Source organism: Centroberyx affinis, unplaced genomic scaffold, assembly GCF_046629955.1.
Source record: "Centroberyx affinis isolate AG114_WGS23_722 - 3 ecotype Tasmania unplaced genomic scaffold, CSIRO-AGI_Caff_v1 ptg001025l_1, whole genome shotgun sequence".
Lineage (NCBI taxonomy): Eukaryota > Metazoa > Chordata > Actinopteri > Beryciformes > Berycidae > Centroberyx > Centroberyx affinis.
Window position 1 is genome coordinate 362,338 of NW_027279585.1, and position 19,931 is coordinate 382,268.

General features: G+C 39.4%; 2 protein-coding genes across 3 annotated transcripts in view; both read right to left on the reverse strand.

Annotated features, from left to right (window-relative positions):
- The window catches only part of pkhd1l1.1 (PKHD1 like 1, tandem duplicate 1), a 53,820-nt gene extending 40,170 nt beyond the window's left edge, over positions 1 to 13,650 (reverse strand). The window contains exons 1-24 of one of the 2 annotated variants that reach the window (XM_071522727.1): positions 13,626 to 13,650; positions 13,120 to 13,232; positions 12,604 to 12,681; positions 11,927 to 12,071; positions 11,599 to 11,707; positions 10,979 to 11,036; positions 10,791 to 10,884; positions 10,341 to 10,394; positions 9,905 to 9,978; positions 9,763 to 9,805; positions 9,385 to 9,455; positions 9,137 to 9,247; positions 7,570 to 7,659; positions 6,269 to 6,534; positions 5,847 to 5,938; positions 5,584 to 5,743; positions 4,719 to 4,854; positions 3,903 to 4,046; positions 2,986 to 3,140; positions 2,435 to 2,545; positions 1,713 to 1,862; positions 1,282 to 1,406; positions 1,030 to 1,193; positions 382 to 560 (exon numbers count right to left, since the gene is read on the reverse strand). In XM_071522727.1, coding sequence (XP_071378828.1) covers positions 382 to 560; positions 1,030 to 1,193; positions 1,282 to 1,406; positions 1,713 to 1,862; positions 2,435 to 2,545; positions 2,986 to 3,140; positions 3,903 to 4,046; positions 4,719 to 4,854; positions 5,584 to 5,743; positions 5,847 to 5,938; positions 6,269 to 6,534; positions 7,570 to 7,659; positions 9,137 to 9,247; positions 9,385 to 9,455; positions 9,763 to 9,805; positions 9,905 to 9,978; positions 10,341 to 10,394; positions 10,791 to 10,884; positions 10,979 to 11,036; positions 11,599 to 11,707; positions 11,927 to 12,071; positions 12,604 to 12,681; positions 13,120 to 13,165 — 2,655 coding nt within the window. In that variant the 5' untranslated portion in view covers positions 13,166 to 13,232; positions 13,626 to 13,650. The remainder of the gene's footprint in view (positions 1 to 381; positions 561 to 1,029; positions 1,194 to 1,281; positions 1,407 to 1,712; positions 1,863 to 2,434; positions 2,546 to 2,985; positions 3,141 to 3,902; positions 4,047 to 4,718; positions 4,855 to 5,583; positions 5,744 to 5,846; positions 5,939 to 6,268; positions 6,535 to 7,569; positions 7,660 to 9,136; positions 9,248 to 9,384; positions 9,456 to 9,762; positions 9,806 to 9,904; positions 9,979 to 10,340; positions 10,395 to 10,790; positions 10,885 to 10,978; positions 11,037 to 11,598; positions 11,708 to 11,926; positions 12,072 to 12,603; positions 12,682 to 13,119; positions 13,233 to 13,625) is intronic. The other variant, XM_071522728.1, reaches the window with a different exon arrangement.
- A 4,140-nt stretch (positions 13,651 to 17,790) lies between these two features.
- Positions 17,791 to 19,718, reverse strand: LOC139646960 (transcription and mRNA export factor ENY2-2-like). The gene is made up of 5 exons (XM_071522767.1): positions 19,687 to 19,718; positions 19,513 to 19,587; positions 19,326 to 19,396; positions 19,002 to 19,076; positions 17,791 to 18,067 (listed from the first exon to the last, which is right to left on the reverse strand). The coding sequence occupies exons 2-5, from the start codon at positions 19,578 to 19,580 to the stop codon at positions 17,991 to 17,993; spliced, it is 291 nt and encodes a 96-aa protein (XP_071378868.1). The 5' UTR covers positions 19,581 to 19,587; positions 19,687 to 19,718; the 3' UTR covers positions 17,791 to 17,990.
- Between the last annotated feature and the right edge of the window lie 213 nt (positions 19,719 to 19,931).

Genomic DNA, 19,931 nt, shown 5'->3' on the forward strand with positions numbered 1-19,931 from the left:
CAGATTGTTATTATAAGTGTCCGACAACATTATGGAAAGGACCCTACAGAGGAAATAAAATGTTTTTCTTTACCTTTCGCTTGATCCGGTCTGTTTGTTATTGTGTGTAACCAAGTCAATCTCCTATTATAATCAGTCAGTGGCAAAAACAAGCACTTTTAATGGACGCACATTGACGGTTCACTTTTGCCCCGTCGGATTACATTGCAGCCCGTTTTGCGGCTGCCGGCTGACGTGCTTTCGCTCAGTACTGTACCAATTTCAAAAATTGTTGTCCCCAATAGTTACTTACACACAAAAAGATGGGAAAATTGGGTCCAGGTTGAAAAATACTGAAGTTACCCTTTAATGAATGTCCATATTCTTTAATATGAAACTCACCTGTAGGAAACCGACGTCTAACAGCGGGAAACCGAAGGCGCAGTCCAGCGGTGTGGCTGTGATCTCGTAGCTGATCCGTGAAGCGTTTGTCTCTCCGGCTGTGTCTTTGAGCACAGAGATATTCTCAAAGAAACGGCCAGATCTCTCAAAGGGTGGGGGCCTTCTCTTTTGGGTAACAGCTGTGAGAAACAACATGGTATATGAGCTATAACATTAACTGCTTAACATTTACGGCTGGGTGTCAGTGAGCAATATCTGCACAGTACTGTTTCTTTGTATCAATATTGAATTTAATGCACTGAAAGGTACTGACAAGCTTCAAAATGAGCTATCTAAGTTTTGGAGGTTTTTTCTGCAATATTGTTGAAAAACTAAACTGAATGTGGTTTGTATTTTAACACAGAAAATTATTTAGTCAGTCATATAATGAAACATACCTTCATTCAACAAAGAAAGGTATAAAAAAAGCAATGTTTTAGAGTTGGCATTGTTATATCAGAACTGAGTTTGGTACTGAAAAATTCTCAACAATACCCAATTCTAGTAACTATTCTACATGGCTTAACCTTAATTCACCTCTGCAACATAACAATTAGCTTTGACATTACAGAAAGGCAAACCCAAACAAAACAATACAGACTTGTTTACCATTTTCATCAGTTGTGGTGGCTCTCTTTCCGAGGTAAACGGCGTCCACGTAGAAATCTTCGCCAGACTCGTGTTTGTACAGGTAGAGCTGCTGCAGCTCGTACCTGCTGCCAAAGAACTCCGTCTGCAGAGCGCTGAGCAGGTCCACGCATTTGTAGCTCCAACTGTGGACAATCAAACACATTTAGATGCTGTATAATAATGCTGTGTAATCAACTGACAAATCAAAATCATGCCATGGTTGCTACTAACTTGTGCCCCTTATTGAAAAGAGTTATCATCTTTGCTGTCTCCGTGTCGGTTTGGCCCTGGCTGTTGCGGTAAGTGAACCTGATTCCGATTTCATCCTTCAACATTCCCTTGTATGCGAAGCAAAGCTGGGAAGAAAGGAGAGGAAAATGTATATTTTTGTTAAAGAAAAATGAGGAGTGGTGACAGTCCAGTCCCTTTGGTGTTTTCGTCTTCAGTGAGATGGGGGGATAGCGAATAGGGGAGACACAGGAGCAAAGGTCCAGGCAGCGTTTCATCACAGACATCATCATCTCAAAGCATGTTTCCCCACATTTAGTAATTTCCTTGTTGATCCCTATTCCATTTACATTGTAAATTCTGCACACTGACGTTAGCAATCTAACCAGTTGTACAAAATGAATAAATAAATAAGGCAGGTATGTCTATTTTACCATGGAATACTTTTGTAGTGCAATTTTTCCATAGGTGCCACCGGACTCTTTGGGATAATCGCCCATGAAAACGACCTCAGCGTTCTTCAGTGACCAAAGGCCACAGAAAGCAGAGTTCTCCACTGGAGTCCCTCTCTCATCGCCGTCGTACTAGCGAACACAAGACATCAGAAAATTGGGAGAATGCAAAGCAAACACTCTCAGAACATTTACTGTCTATGTGCTAAAAACTGCTTTTAAAATAAGACTGTGTTCAAGTAAAGAAAATGTATTTTGCCAAGAAAATTGCCAAGCAAGGACCAAAGAAATTCTTCTAGAAAAAAAGTTATTAAATGCCTTCATTTGTGGGTTAGTTCAAGGTATGAACTCAAGTTCAAGGTATGAACCTGCCACATAAATACTTGCTTCCAAATTAGTTTGCACTATTCAGATTTTTTGAAAAGCTTTTAAATTTGCTTCCCAAAGACTTGTATGGTCACTAACAACAGTATTTTTTCTGCATCTATCAATACACAGGATATGATGTTTCTATCCCTCGTGCCATAATCCAAGGTGAGCATTCATATAGAGGCCTAATGCAGAGTTTAACAGAATGATGCACTACCATACCAATGAGTACCATACAAGACATCAGGCTATACCGTCATAAATCTGCAGCACCATAAGACAGGCAGCAACAAGTCAAGTTATCATTGAATTGTTAAGTTTTTGTCTCCACTGACCTGAGAGCGGTCGTCTTCAAAGTCTGCGAAGTATTTCACATCAGCACTTTCTTCGGTCAAAACCTCACTGGGACACTCGGCGCTCAGCATGGCCTCCAGAGCTGCCTGCACCTGCTCACACACACACACACGTTAGTATTTACTGCTTTTCTACACTACTTATATTCAATTAAAGTACAAGTTGCCAAATCTAAAAATTAAAAGGTTTGTTCCAAAATGAGAAAGAGCCCCCATTCTGGAGAAGTGTCACCTCACCTACTTTGACAAAATAATTACTGATATTAAAGTAAAGCTTGCAATGAAATATTATTGAAGGTATTAGCTTTCTTAAGACTTTTGTTTATAAAAATTTAAAGTTTTTGAGGATGGGTTTGGATACATTTTTTTTCAGGATTGTGTTCTGAATTTTGTTTCTTTTCTCAAACTTTTTTGTGTTTTTTTCATTGAAGCCCTACAAAATATTATCCTGGTTTGTGTATAATCATGTAAGCCCAAGGAGAGACAGTTACAGTTTGAGGTTTTTTTTAAAGCATTTTAAGCAAAGAACAGACCTCAGACTCAGTTGCGTTGAAGGCGATGGGCTGTGTAGGAATCCCCCCCCACAGCAGAGTGAAGGTCTGCATGTTGCCTCTTCCTTTGGTGAGCTCAGCAACAGTGACGTTGGTGTCCGAGCCAAAAACCTCAGAGTGAAGGGCTTCAAAGTCACCTGCAGCCAATAAACACAGATTTGGTGATTTCTTAGGATGTCTTCAGCAGAGGTAATCAATGGATTTATTGTACTTTTGCTGCTAGAGCCCGATGGAATATCAAATGTCGAATGTATGTCAAAGTATGTCTGCACTTGCATTGTGTACGAGGTCCTGTTCTTCTTTGGCAATGTGTCTGTACTGTGAAACTGTTAATATGTCTCTGCATTAATGTCACCAAGGCAAATCCTTACATATATATGCTCACAAGTCACTTTATACAAGTCCAAGTAAAGTCTCAAGTCTTCGAGCTCAAGTCAAGTCTTTGGTTTTAAGTCTTAAACTATGACATAGTTGTTTCTAAGAAATTTACAGAAAGCTGATTAAATTATAGTATATCAGGCATTGGCTGAATAGAATGACTTTCAAGTTTTTTACATTTTGGTTACCAAAAGCTATTTCAAAACGTACTGCATGCTGATGTCATGCTGCTGTTGTGTTTGACAGAACTGTGCATCGGAGTTACATTTAGCCTAGACCTAGAGTTTTGCATAAACGTCATGCAAAACACTTAACATACTTTCTAAAATGCAACAATGCCATTCCTCTACAGACACTCATTGTTCACAAGTCACTAATCTAGAGTGAATCTGGAGAATTTGGAGTGAAGTAATTTGAAGACAAGTCCAAGTCGACTCTGAAGTTGCAAACTCGACTCCCCATCCCTGGCATATGTTGTACTGACTCTGATTCTGGTGAGTATTCCCCAGCTTCTCTCTTACCTCTGTCAGAGCTGAATGTGACTGTGTAGTGCGCTCCTTGGCTGTGGTCCTGCTTAGTGACCTGGACCTTGTCGGGTTTAATGGACCACAGGCTGTTCAGAGCCGCCTCCACCATGTCCGCAGAGGCGCTGACAGGGATCGGTCCTGAATAAGACAAACAAAAATGCTTTTGAACATACAGTATGGTCTTATATCACTCAGTGTCAGGTTTAATGGTTCAATTCTCACTGTTGTTACTAAGCTAAAAATCTAATGGTACCATAGGTGTCATTTACACTGGGGACGCTGGGGACATGTCCCCACCACTTTTTGAAATGGCCGATTTTGTCTCCATCACTTTTTAAAAGCATAATTTGTTAAAACTGTTCTGAAAAATAGCTTGCACCAAGAAATGTTAACTAACACATGAGAAATATAGAAGAAACAAATGCGCATTGTCCAAAAAAAGTAACATAAGCTAAAAAAAAAAAAAATCCCCCCTAGCCTACTGATTCTAAAATGACCCAAAAACGTGCATGCGCCGATCAGTAACTGTGCCTAAAATCGCATATGTTGAAGACCGTTTAAAAAATGTTTTTTCATCTGAGCCCTTATGTCCCCACCACTTTTCAGCACAAAGTGACGCCCTTGAATGGTACTGTAAGGCACTTTGGGTACAAGTTACAAATGCATCAAATTATATTAAAACATATCTTATCAAAGGCAAAAGTTGATCATTACTTTTCGAAAAGGCATGAACTAAAGGATAACTGTAAAGAACAAGTGGATTTTCCTTTCCTCTCACTACAATGAATATTACAGTACTATCAGCATTACCTGTCTTTGCTTCAGCGTAGCCCAGGCTGAAGAAGGTGCTCCCACACAGATGGCTGGCACAGCTGCTGCTGACGCTCACCCTCTGGACCTCTTGGACCGGGGCGGCACGGCTGGGCCAGGATTCAAACGTAACCACCTGGACAACGGGGAAAACGACAGGAGATGAGAGATGAGACTCAGAGGAATATACTGCTGCGATGTGCGGAAAAATGACCAAGAATGAAGAATCCACCCTCAGCTACACTGTTAGATATCATCAATCTGTGATGTTCAATATATTCTAGGAGTTATTTTGTGATCAAGTGTTGTAATTAACTTTTTTGTTGTACCCACTTTCTCTCAACCTGCCTCGTCTACTTCTACTTCAGTTAGTGATTTCTTACATTTCCCAGGATGCCTTTCGACAACCCCAAGAGAACGGGCCTGAACTTGCTCCATTCAGCTGTGGGTTATACATGCAGCTGGAGTGAGAGTGATGCGATAGTGATAGCATGGTAAGAGCAAGAGGGTGAAAACATGCCCTGTGGCTGCATTGCATTCTGGTCTACTGAGGCTTCTGTCGGTGGAGAAATTGGTCTCTCTGACTCTTCTACGATGGATTTCTCCCTGTATGATTGTTGAATGTCTCCTGGTGAAAAATGGCGGCTCTAGAAAAAAGCCCTCGCTCTTTGATTCTGAGGGACTGACACCAAAACCTGATGTTGATGTTTCAGATAGCTGAAACATTTCTGCATTGCATTTTACACCTATAGACTCTTTATTTTTCATTGTTCATGGGGCCTGTTGGGAGGTTTTGCAAGCTCCCTGTGAAGCGTTTATTAGGTTTATTACTGAGCACATAGGTAATATGTCAGCCACCTCATACCTGTGTCTCATCGGAGACGTCATACTCTGCCACAATAGCCTGCATCTCGTTGACGGCATCGTCCGTCTGGTCTTCTGTGAAACGGCTCTCTCCTCGGAAGAAGGCAATGTTAGCACGGGCTCTTCCTCCATATTCTTGGTGCACCATTTCCATGTAGTAGCTACAGAAAAAAAAACAGATTTAAATTATTGTCAATGATACCAAGCAATCGTGCATATGGTATACTATGAATGAAAGATTCATACTTTTCAAGAGCTACTTACGCTTTTCCTTTCTCTAGAGCCATCACTTCAGACTTCTGTGATGCCAGTGAGAGGGGGCTGTACACATAATACCTCTGGTATGCAATTCTAACCTAAAAAAAGAGGTTGTGACATAATGTAACATCAGAACTGTTTTGCAGCAAAACTAGGTACTGTAAAGCACCAGTTGCAAGAAAGATATCAAGAAAGATGTGAAGAGTTTGATTAAAAAAAATTTAATTACCTGAAATGTATCACTAAATACATTTCTAAAACATTCAGCATCTAAATTAAAAGTGTTACAATTTTGTTTGTTTTTACTATCAATCTATTTATAACAGTAGGTGTTTGTGTTTTCAAATGGTTGAACAAACACCATACTGTACAGCAGGAGTCACTAAGTAATAAAGATTTGTCTTCAGCAGTATTGATCCAGTTGATACCTTGTCTTCTGGGCGGCTGGAGTTGCTGAAGTAGAGGTCGCATCGGTCGTCACAATGGACGTACAGGGTGTAGTTGTCGGTTGTTGGAGGGACGAAGAAGCCTCTGGTTCGAGTGGCAAAGAAGTCATATTCGATCGGGAAGATGTGAGGCATGGAGTCGACCCACTTTGACCAGTATCCAGTTTGGTTCTCGCTGTAGCTCAGCACTTCGTCCAGTGAACGGGGCTTTGTGTCGTTCCAGTACTCCATCTTCAAGCCTCTGCCGCCTGCATGCGGGTTGAGGTAAAGAAGTACAAAATGTAAGTGAGGAGCGACCATGACACTGACAGACGTGTCCAAGAAGAGTCATTTTTGTTTAGGCAATGTTTTCACTTGAAATTTAAGGAAAATTTAATTTATACATGTGGATAGTAGATGAAAACCATTGCTATCTTGTCGCCGAAAAAAAAAAAAAAAATGGATCTATTAATCAATATACCAATGGCCAGCTGTACTGTTGCCCACAATGCTCTGCTAAAAAATCTTTATTATGATGATGCAGACTTAAAATAAATAAGTACATGACAATTGTATAAATTCATAAATTCATAAGCGCATTTAAAATCCGATACATAGATCCAAAATATCACACTTGTTTTTGTGTTTGGTCCATTCAACAAATACACAATAAGTAATAATTTTACTTAATTCACTTGTTGATACAAAAAAATCCTGATGCAAGCAGTTCTATAAATTAAACACTGATCGCAGAATCTGTTGCTTTTGTGCATACTTCATTATACAGTAGGTACAATGTGATACACATGGGGACTGAGGAAGGCTTTTCCAAAATGTCTGCCCACTGGGTCATGTAAGATTATGCTTTTGTTACTAATGAAATAAAAAACAAGCAATAAACTGTGTTTGAGTGGAGAGTTGAGCATCCACTTCTTTTTTGATTCTTTTTCTATGAATCTGCTGTCGACCTCAGCCGTGTTGAGCAACATTTTGCATGATGCTTACTTCAAAATAAGTGCCCTCGTCACAATTTGCATGGCAGATTATCTTGTCCCGCTAAACAGCACATCAAAGCCCCATGACTCGTGATGAACTGTGATAACAAGTGATGGCACTAGATGCACTTTGTTGACAAGCAGAAACACAGACGCTTGAAATTCCTCCGCCCATCAAGATGCCAGCTGAATGCTGATGTGTTAATGTTCTTCAGATAACGAGACAGCACAACATAAAACAATGAGGCAGATCGAGACAAATGCTGGTTGCGTCACATCAAAAGACAGTGGGAGGAGGCGTGTTCTCACCCGGGAAGCCTGTCATGTTGCTCATCTGCTGCTCTGCGGTCTTGCACATAATTCTGTCATCAGACACACTCTGGATTTCACAACGCCTGCCTGAAGAAAATCAGAGTTACAGACTGTAGGCATCTCTTGACTCATAGCAGCATTCCACAGACACAAATAAAGGCTACACACAAGCTTAACTTAAAGGAATAGTTCGCCCCAAAATGAAAATTCAGTCATTATCTACTCACCTCCCTGTCAGTTGAAACTCCATTGACATTTGTAGGACTTAACTGTGTTTGGTTTTGTTAAGAACTGCAATGGAGTTTCGACTGACACGGAGGTGAGTAGATAATGACTGAATTTTCATTTTTGGGGGGGAACTATTCCTTTAAATATAACTAAAAGTATGTCACTGTACAATGTGAAAATGACTCCTGTATACCTGGGTGAAAGTAGAAATCCCCTTGACAGAGAATGAGAAATGTATTTTAATACCCTGTTTTCTTGGAATTACATGTGTGAAAGCACAGGATGGATAAATATATAATTTAAGAAGGTCATTCAGACAAGGATTTATAAGTTTGCTATTATTCTTGAGGAATTGTGATTGATTTATAATTTTTGGGTTTGGCTTGATGTCTGGATGACAATATTGTTTCTCTTCTGTATGTATTTGATTGTTAATTCAATGAGATGAGCTGTTTTGTTTGTTGTGTTTATGTGGTTACAGTGTGTATAAGTGTGTATGTCTGTATGTGTGGTGGACCCCAGGAAGAATAGCCAATGCTTATGCTGGTGCTAATGGGGATCCTAATAAAGACATAAAGACTCCAAACTATCTATGAATAATGATTCCAATTAGGCGAACCATATTTACATGACATGATTTATCACTGTGTGTAAAAGAGCGTAGCTTCAAGAATAACAAGTAACTCTTTTATTACACACCCAAGTCACAAAGCATGTATCTCAGAGTCAACAGAAGGTTAAAGGCCTCACAAAAGCTTGTGAAAGACTATTGTTGAACACAATGTACCAGCTAATTTGTCATGCTCCGCCGTGTTTCTATGCTGTTTGAAGATTCATTCTTCTACCTAACTCCTTTGCTGTCCTTTGTGTGTCTCTCCGGCTGAGTTTTAAAGTATGCACACATTCTGCTCTGGTGAAAGGGATTATCACCATTGCATGACTCGACGCTCGCACGACACATTTTGTAATGATCTGTTTGTCGAGACGCACATCGCACGCTCATCTATTCATGATGAACACTTTGTACCATCTGATAACAATGTCAAGAAATCTATTATAGGACTGGAATAGAGAACATCATTTGATTTCAGATGTGTTAGTCGCCCACGTTTTGTATTGTTGTCTTATGAAATAGTAAAAATCCCCTTTTTTCATACACCGCGAGTTTCCTTGCCACATTCGGTTTTTAACCAGCCAAATCGGTTTTAAGAGTAAAAGATCGCCTCTGAATGTTGGTTGGGTGTCTGTCAAAGTGGCTGGTGGAGGAAACTAACACACTTTACTAGCAGTTGGCTGGTGGCTGGTGGTTAACTCCCAGCCCGACAGTGATGATTACCTCCGACAAGCACGACCGCATCGGCATCTGTTTGGTCGAAGAAGCGGCCGTGGACGGTCAGGAGCGTTCCACCTAGAACGCTTCCCTTCGACGGAGAGACTCCTGTCACCTCTGAACGAAAGGCACAACAGACATTTTCACTTCGCTGTAGTTAAGTATGAAAACTGCAAAATAACTATATATGAACACTGTCCCACTATGAGCGAGTATGAGTAATGTATAGGTTTCTCTTTCTGTCTCTACTGTACCTGCAAAGGTCTGGAACATGGAAAGCTTGTCCAAAGCTGAAACCCTGTACAGCTTCTTCTCTGGTAAACTCCTAAAAAATTATGGCAAAGGGTTAATAGGATGACAACACTTATTTCCATAATGCTGTTCTCGGGTGAAAGCCTTGTTATCTCCAAACTGCCAACTTTTCAGGAACTAAGAAAAACAGCCTCGTTTTGAGCCTGAGGGACATTCACTTTTGAGTTTTTCTAATTGGTTTTGAAATGGTTCCATAAACACAAGCGTTGTAGAATTTTCTCAAACCATAGAGGGGCATTTAACTGAAGTTAAAATTGGAGTTACAAAGTTTTCACCTGACAGCAACGATGAGAAATTGAAGTGTAGTGCCTTGACATTACCTTCCATATTCACTGTCCAGAATGTAACTCAAGTTGTGATGCCCTGTTGTGAACAAAACACATTGTATTAAAGGACAATTTGGAAAAGGCTGTTACGTTTCATTGTTAACAGCAACTTTACTGTTGAACCAAACTGGCTTACCGACATACGTCCCCGTCATTTTGCAGCTCATGTGTCCCCAGTGGGAAGATTCAGAGTCCAGTCTCAGGCCATAGCTTTGGAAACAACAGAAAAACTTAGAAACGATAACAGAAATGATAACAAAAGGCCCTCCAATGCTTGTAATTTGTTGTATTTATTGCATTTACTTTATTTAACACATCTAATTTTATTCAGTATAACTTCCTCATTGAACACAAATGCACTATTGGTCACTCACAACAGATTGCTCTACAGCTAAAGTTGCTTTAAAACGTTTAATGTATATACTGTATGTAGACTGATGTGTCTGCTGTATGTGACGTCCTGAGGTTCTTGTGCTGTGTGTCACCAAGACAAATTGCCATATATTTACTGTATCTGCTGAGTAAAGAGACTCCAATTCTGATCACAATCCACCTACAGACCAAATACTTACAGTTCATCTGAGTCCGGCTTGAGGAGCTCACAAGGCATTCCTCCCATGTAGGCTCTGCAATGAACAAGGCAGCGTGTCACTTTAAAAATCTGTGTTTCAATGGATTTGCCTGAATGAAATTCCTTGTAAGCAAGTAGGGAATGAAAAAAATATCCATCTAAACAAGTTATTTAATCTAGTATTAAGTCTTAAAATCTTATTTTTTTCTTCAAACAAGTGAAAAAATGTCAATGGGATGAGATAACTTCACTTGTTTGCAATGCAAATCAACTTGTTTCAAAAATATTTCTTGAATCAAAAGTGATTTTCTTGATACTTGTGGAGTGATCTGCCATATTCTGCCTTGTTTCAAGAATAAAAAGTTTTTAAGACTGAATATGAGACTGCATGGTTTAAGATGGATATTTTTTCAGTATATCACTTTGTTTTCGTCTGTTTTATTGTTCTTACCTCAGAAATCTGACATTGAGGCCATTTGAGCTCTTGGCCGTGTTGCTTCCATACACATTAGTGTAGATCCTTCCTCGCAGTGTCACCAAGGTGCCTGTGTTTGTGATATAGGATACAGGTTTAAGGCTCAAGTTCAAATTCAACAGTTATGTGGTATAATGTACTGTTGTTTAAAAGAACAGCTGTACCTGGGGGGCCACTGACTGGACTGACAGAGTTGATAGTAGGAGTGCGATACCAGAGAGTCTGAGAAGAGTAACATTACAAACGGGAAAACATTAAGAACCAACCAGCAAGCCAAATCCCCCTCCAAAAAAAGAAGACATAACTGATTAACTAACCCCTTACACCTGGACTTTCCCCTTAAATTTCCCCTTAGCTTTTTACGTTTCCATACTGTCACATATATTCTGTATCTGCTCGTTCCAACGCTTCATTGAAGCTATAGCTGCTTATACTGAGCGATATATTCAAACCCAAGATGCCATTTTCTTATGGCTGCACCATTACATCACATGGAAAAATCTAGATGTCTTGTGCATCATTTTAAACACTTTTTCCCTGTAATCCAGCATGGCATATCTGGTGTCTTTGGAAACCTTGGGATCTGGACTAGACTTTAAAATAAAGTTCTGTGGGTCTGAACAAAACTCGGCCAGGGGGGGAGAGGTTAATTAACCAGAAATCACGTCAAATTCTTAACATTGCATATTATTGCAACCATTATTGCAATATTAACATTAATATCACATATTATATTTTGCTTCTGTGTTGCATTAGATCCTGTGGTTTGTTTTGAAAAACTTACATAGATACTGCAGTGGTACGGCTTGTATGTCCCGTGGCATATTCTGCTGTCAGGAATGGGAACGCCGTCCACACTGACATGGGCCACATATTGACCACTGGGCATGGCTCTGTGATGGACATAAAACAATTGATACACATGAAAACAAACTGTGTTAAGGGTAGCAGGTAACTTATAACCTTGGTTGACAAGATGATAAGACTTTAACAGCCAGGATCCTCTGTACTTTAGAGCTACTCCATATAATGATTCCCCCCCCAAATGGATATGAATTGGAATCAAGGTTTCAAATATGAGTTTTATATTACAGCGCCTTTGGCTGGGCTACCTGGTGTAACACATGATCTGGTTGCTATGTGTGGAGTCTCTCTCCACATCACAGGGGATGGACAGGGTGTCTGACACCAGGGTCACACGGTTGCCGAATGTGTCGTCCGCTGGATTCAACTGGAACTGTTTTTCCTGGGCAAAACCTGTTGGATACAGCAAATAGTCACTAAAAAAAACGTAACATGCAAAATGTTTCCCTGGTTAGAAAAGTCATTCAGGGAGCCAGCAGGAAGAGAGGATGAGTTCAGATGAATGAAACCGTTTTGTAGGCCTGTCATATAAACAGGATTGACAAACATCAGATTCAATCCTTCAAATTCTGGATTCCAGTTGGACTTTTTTCATATTTTGGAAACAGATAGGCCTACTACTACTACTTCAGTTAGCCAACTGCTACTAGCCTACTTCTTATATTACTGCTAGTAGCCTACTTCAACTACTAGGCTCATTGTTAAACTTGACAAAACGACATTTGAACTAGCCTACTTCATAGGCTGCTGCATATGCAAGCACGGTCCATCGTGACTTTTTGACCGTAATAATCCTTAATAAACTATAGTTTTAACTATGATTTTATATCAACCACATCCTATTTTTGGATAACTTAATCCTTTGCCAAGAACAAGCTGTGACCGCCGTAACTCACTTGTTAACACAAACAATTCAATCTCTTACCTTCTCCCGAAATAGTGAGTCGTGTTGCTCCATTCGTGCTTCCTCTTCTTGGAGATATCCAGTCAATTCTTTGGGCATCTGAGAAAAAAAAAACGAAACCTCTCTTTCTTTCTCTCTTTCTTTCTTTCTTTCTTTCTTTCTTTCTTTCTTTCTTTCTTTCTTTCTAAATAACTGTTGTAATCCCATCACATTTTAGAAATATTACAAAAATATATAGCACAGAAAATCTATGCTATAGCTAGTAATACCATAGCAGATAAAAAAACAAAACCAAAAAACAACAACAACAACGACAACACAAAAACACAAAAACGCGCCACTGAACTATTTAGTAGCTACCACAGACACGCCATAAATCCCTGCAGGAACATTATGGTGATTTATCATTAGGGAACATTTGGCTATGTTTTAAAGATTTAAGAAAAAATGAATCATAGTCCAAGTAGCTAATGAAAGCGATTTAAAAGCACTACTCTAGGTGTTATTGCATTGTCCTTATCCTTATCCAGCACTTACTGCAGCAACACCACAGCGCGAGGAGGAGAGCCGCCGGCCTCTCCATCCTGGAGGTTTCTCCGGTCCGGTCCGATCTGCTTCTTCTGCCTCACCTTATCCTGCAGAGTCCACTGCTGGGAGAGAAAAACATAGGAGAAGTACAAGCTCAAATTAAAAAGTAGAAAATCAACCTGAAGCAGAAACCGAAAAATAACAGCCTTTATACTAAAGTTTAGAGGGTTACTATGCAAATATAACAGCCACTATAGGTAAAAAAAAATCTACCACTGAAAATCCTATAGGAGATAATTACCATAAAGTATGATACGGTTACTATTGAGTAACACAGACGCAGTTCAAGTCCCTATAGGATTATTATAGGAATATTACAGTGATTTGTCTTTAGGGATTAGAGGCTAATCAATAATAAATAGGAATGTCAAGAAATGTTGAATGGTCTAATAATTGCAAACTGGAGTGAAGTGATGATAAAAAAAAAAGTAGCCTATGGAAAACCCGTGTCCTACCTGTAGATTCAATCGTCCAGAGAGAGAAAGAGAGGGAGATCCACTGCCTGAACCTGCACGAGCTCTTTATAGTATGATGTGACGCCCTTCACCTGAAACTGGGAGGAGACTGTTGGGACCGTCCCGTCCAGACACTTGTAACCCTGGAGATTAGGTAATAATAGCCACAAGACCATAAAACAGTTGTGCAAATACCAGAGTGGATGTTTAAACACGTTCAGATTCATAAAATCATGTAAAAACCCTTTCAGAGCTTGAAGTAGGTTTCTGTGTGGCACTTCTGTATTTACACACATATGTAGGCTATTTGCCCATATTACAGTTTATAGGACTGGAATTCACATTATTCTCTAAAACAGATTTTGACTGAAGTGTCACCTATTCTTCCCAATCAAGAAGTCAACCTTTTTTTTTTTTTATTTAACCATACATAGAAAGACAAATACAAGGCATCAAGACATCATCACATGTGGAAGAGACATAAAAACAAGACAAAACATGACAAGTGAACATAATATGTTGAGGACTAGGGGTTATGGGTGTAGTTAAAGAGTTATCAGTATGAAGAGCTGGGCAAATACTATATGAACAAGACATCAAATTTAGGCCTACTTTTGACACTGGAGCAGCAGCAGTAAATTAAGTAAAGACATTCTGCTGCTATGGAATTTTTACAAATATATGTTAACACAAATATTTTGCAACAACCAAAAGGAAAACCAAACAAAAAAAACAAAAAAACACAGGACAAGTTTGACTATTCATACTGTCCAAGGCACTAAAACAGTTTTAGTATACCACAACATGCTGAATAGACAGAAGTCAGACTATTACTGTCACTTGAGCATTAATCACCATGTCCAGTCTTTGACATATCGTCTGTGACCTTTCGTCAACCCTTCTCTCTCATATCCCCATTTCCTTTGCAATCCCTAATTAGCACAAGGGAGTGTTACAACATTTTTTTTTGTATATGAATAAATATCTAAAGAATACAACTTGGTTCTGTGAGAGCAGAGGAGGAAGATGACTAACAGGCAGATGAGCAACTTGGGTGATGTGTTGCTCGATTCTGACCGAGAGAAGAGGCTCTGACTGCATCTATGTATAGTGGTCTGTGGGCACAAAGTTTTTAAAGGTCAAATCAAGTTTTTTTTGCTGCTTTGGTATTGCATAGCTATCTAGCAAGCACTAAAAAAAATCTATAAAATTACTTAAGAGCTTATCGACCCCAAAGATGGATGCAACCGTTCTCCAAACATCACTTTTTTTTTTTTTTTTTAGATGTTTATTCCTGTAGTCTTTCAAATTAAAAGTTGAAGGGAACTGGGAATCTTTGAATGGCTGTATTCCACTTCTAGTCCATTTTGCACTTGCCAGACGGAAACTGTAAACAAAACGAAATCACATAAGCAGGGAAACAAAGAAGCTGATCGGCAGTTGACAGCTAAAGTCCTTTGAGACATGCTTTTTGATATAAATAAACTTGACTTGACTTAGTTTGGTTTCTGAACTGCTGAATAGGAAGTTTCAAGCACGGAGTCAGCTGTTACATTAGCCTGTGATTGTTGGCATGACTCACTGAACTTGGGCCTATACTACGAAGCAAGTTCAACAAAGTCAGGGTATCTTTGCCCGAGCCGGCTTCACTAAACCTAACATTGACGATCCGGATAACTGGTCTCACCTAGCTGGTTATCAACTGGCTCTGTCAACCCAGGATTTACCTATCCAGCTATGAGCGCGTTCACATGAAAGAGGCGGGGTTTGTAACAAATAGCCAATCACATGCAACATGGACAGATCTAGATCAGACAATTCGGATAAGATAAGATGAAACTATTGATCTCCGTGGGGAAATTAGATTGTTGCACAGCAAAAGTAATATGATTCAGCGGGGAAAAGAACATGTAATAGGCCTATAAGCGCAAAACTATAAAACAATAGTCTAAAAATAGGCGAAAATAATAAAATAGGCTAATCAAACAATAAAAGCCATAGAGAATAGATAATTATAGGATGATACAAGCCCTAATATTTCCTGCTGACATTTTCAATCGGAAAGAAATGGATAGCAACTAACATTGGGTTCTTCTCTCAAGAAGAACAAATTCTTATAATGAATAACTGTCAGTATTACAAAACATAACCGCGAAAAGTAAACGTTGTTTCTGCTTCCAAGCTGGAGAGGATTACTGGAGGAACTGCCCCGTCATCAGGACACAGTGGGCATATTTTTCATTGATCAAATAGTTTGCGGACACACTGAGGCTGTAAAAAGATTTTCTATTCATAAAGTCGGCCTCGTGTTCTTCGGGGCTGCGGTAATGGAATATGAAATAGCCTACATTGAACTAGGAATGGTGACTCCCTGTTTCCAGAGAGCTGATTGGTCAGAAGGCGGGCCTTTCATATATTTTGATCCGATACCCTGAACCTAACCTGCTCCGGAGCAGGTTAGCCGTGCAGCATAAGTTGCCATGGTGATCTACCCTGGTAAGAAGTGAACCCCCTTCGTGAGACTGAAAACCCAGGGTTAAACCTGAAGTTACCTCGCTAACCCCAAATCCTGCTTCGTAGTACAGGCCCCTGGTGAGCAGCCTGTTTCAAACCAGTTAGGTCCTCCATCCCATTAGTCTCTGATTGTTGGAACAATCCTGTTTCTAAATCACACAGTGAGATGTTGTGGCTGGTTCTGGGAGTCCAAACCTTACTGCTGAACCCTCTGGAAGTGTTGTGGGCCGAGTTCTGGTGTATTGGGAAAACTCTCTCTCACACACACACACATTCACTGACAGAGCCAACACACAAGGCAACTACACATAAACACCTACACATGTAAACAGTAGTCGATTTGTGCACAAATTTCAAGGGGGATGGTGGGGTCTTATGGAGACAAACAATTTGATAGTGAGGAAGACAGCATGGAGGGTAGGGGACCAGCTGTTCACCCTTTTGTTTATATTGTAACAGCACAAAGGTAATTCTATATTTAAAAGACATGCAAGTTAGGGATGTTAGGTATCAGATAATGCCCTTAACCAAGGCACTGTTCCCAGAATTGGAGTTGGTCCCCGGGTACTGCACTGTGGCTGCCCACTGCTTTTGAGTAGTTAGGATGGGTCAAATACAGAGGACAAATTTCCCCAGGGGGATCAATAAAGTGTAACTTAACATAACTTAATACTCATGGCACTTTTTTCCTATCCAAACTTTAAATTTACCGTTATCAAACCTCTACTCATGCTCGCCTTGTCATCCTCTCCTGCTTGCTTTGCCTCTGCTGCATCGTCTGTTAAAACATCAACCACACACACACACACAAGCTCTCACACCACACACATACAATAAAAGTATAAATAACCCTGTCAGACGAGTATTAGCAATTGTACAAGGAGTGTGAGATCAATCGACTTTGCTCTTTCCACAAGGTCTGAAGGTAAATGGAGAAGGGAACAAGAGCAGATATGTTGCTCAGCAGGTTCAGAAATTGATGTGTGATGTGAGTGTGGGCTTCAGTGCATCTGAGACAAAACACACGGGGAAAGTTACATAACTCCATTGTTGTGATGTAAAGCAATACAGCGGCTTGAGCTGTGTGTGAAAATTGATTGACCACAGCAATGGATAAAGGATTTTTTTCCCCTCAATTTATGTTACAAGATACTATATTCTATAGTTCTAGCACGAAAAAAAGAAAAAAAAGGATGTGTATTGGATGCTTTTTGACGGTAAAAACTTTGTAGATTGTTTTTTTATTAAAGAAATAGACATTTACAAAATGTATCAGGAAGGACAATAAATCATGCATACTCCATGACACTAATAGTATTTACCCAAAGAAATTTCTGTCTTCTTACAAAATGTCCAGCAGAACTGCACTGCTCCACAAACATGTGTGACACAATAGCGTTACATGTTTGAAAATGTGTGAAATGTGTGAAAACAATAGCATTTCTGTCACACATTGTATTTTTAGCTCAAACCACCAATCATGCCATTTACAAAGAATAAGATGGTGAAAGAAAGATAACCTGTTGTCAAAAGTTAACATTGTTGTCATTCATTCATCCAATAAAAAGGGTGGTTTTTTTTTCCACTCTAGCATTTGTGTAAAAAAAAAAAAAAAAAAAAAAAAAAAAAATGACAGGACCCTCAATGACCAAAAATAGGCATGGCTTTATTTTTTTAATTTTTTTCCAAAACTGTTGCATAACAACAAACTAAAATCAATATCAAAACACATGATACAAAAGAAAAATAACACTTCAGCGTTGCTCACAATGAGAACAAACATCTGCACTTGATTTTAATTGTGGGACCTACAGCGAGTAAAAAAATGCCTATAGACCGGAGCCGTCTCGTTCACAGGGTCGCGTGTTGGGCTAGAAACGCTCTGATTCTCTGCAGGAGCTCCTTCTTCACGCTATCAGGCACGAGTGCTGCGGAGGAGAGAGGGGAAACAAAAGATCAAAAGGAAAACGTGTTAGGAAATTATTACACAACTTGACATAAACCAACGCCTGTGAAAACACATTTGGTTCAACGTTTGCTGCCTATATTTACAGAGTTGACTGTCTTTATGTCTCAGTGTAGCTCAGAATGGAAATTAGTGCTGATATTAGTGCTGAAACGATTAATCGATTGACAGAAAATTAATCGATTATAATTCTGATAATCTATTAATCGTTTTAGCCATTTATCAAGTAAAAATACCAAACATTTCCTGGTTGCAGCTTCACAAATGCTAAAATTTGCAAACTTTTTCTCATTGCACATCATTATAAAATGAATACTTTGGGTTTTTTTTGGCTGCTGGTCAGACTGAGTGAGAAATTTTAAGAAACACTTTGAGCTCTGGTAACTTGTGATGGGCATTTGTCATTATTTTTGACATTTTATACACTATATGATGAAGCGATTAATCGAGAAATTAGGGCTGCAACTAACGATTATTTTCATTGTCGATTAATCTGTCGATTATTTTCTCGATTAATCGATTAGTTGTTTGGTCTATAAAATGTCAGAAAATGGTGAAAAATGTGGATCAGTGTTTCCCAAAGCCCAAGATGACGTCCTCAAATGTCTTGTTTTGTCCACAACCCAAAGATATTCAGTTTACTGTCATAGAGGAGTAAAGAAACCAGAAAATATTCACATTTAAGAAGCTGGAATCAGAGAATTTTTACTTATTTTTCTTACAAAATTACTCAAACCGATTAATCAATTATCAAAATAGTTGGCGATTAATTTAATAGTTGACAACTAATCGATTAATCGTTGCAGCTCTAGAGAAAATAATCGATAATGAAAATAATGGTTTGTTGGAGCCCTATTACATATATTTTATTGTATATATTAACCACTGTACAATACCTCTGCCTTTTGGTGTGACTTCTGTGACCAGGTCCTCCACTGTGACATGCTCCAGGCCCTTTTCCCGGATCACATCTGAACAGAAGATTTAGTTTCTTTACAGATTCAGTTTGATAAAAAAATAAAGAGTTTACAAGTGTTTCAGGAAGTCTCCATCACTCCCTCCCTCCCTTGCCAAGGCATCTTTGTATAGGTATCACTGAATCTGTATCCTTCACTTCTCTCACTTCTTCACAAATGCACCAAACATCTTTGATTTTACACACACACACACACACACACACACACACACACACACACACACACACACACACACACACTTACCTTTGCAGTGTGCTTTCAGCTGATCCCTCCATCCACATTCCACCAGCTTTGCCCTGAGCAATTCTTTCAACCTGAACCCAGACATTTAAAAATTTAAGTATGGGATTATGTAAATGACTGCTGTCTCCACACCACTGATTCATCACTACAACTGCACGTCAATCACTGCAGAGGAAAGCTCGCTTACCGCTCCCGTTCACCCATTTCTATCAACTTCTGATTTATTGCAGCCCTCATTTGGGAATCTTTGCTCATGGTATATCTGAAATCACATACAAACAAGAGCGATGTTTGGGTCAAACAATCTTATGGCAAGAGACAAAAAAGGTATTATTTCATCGATCAGGTAGCCAGACGTTACCTTTGTCGATCTGGATCAGCTGGGGAACATACAGTCCCTTTACATAACCGTACCGTCGTCGCACACAAAAGCTTAACGGTTCCGCTCGCGCATCACTGAATTCGCCACCAACCGACCGCATCGCTGTTTAAAAAGCTAGTATGGTAATATAATTCGTCTTGGGGGGTATATTTGTTGGGAGAATACGAAATAATAACATTTTATCACGATATAGGAAACATTTTAAGAAGAATAAAACGAGAACT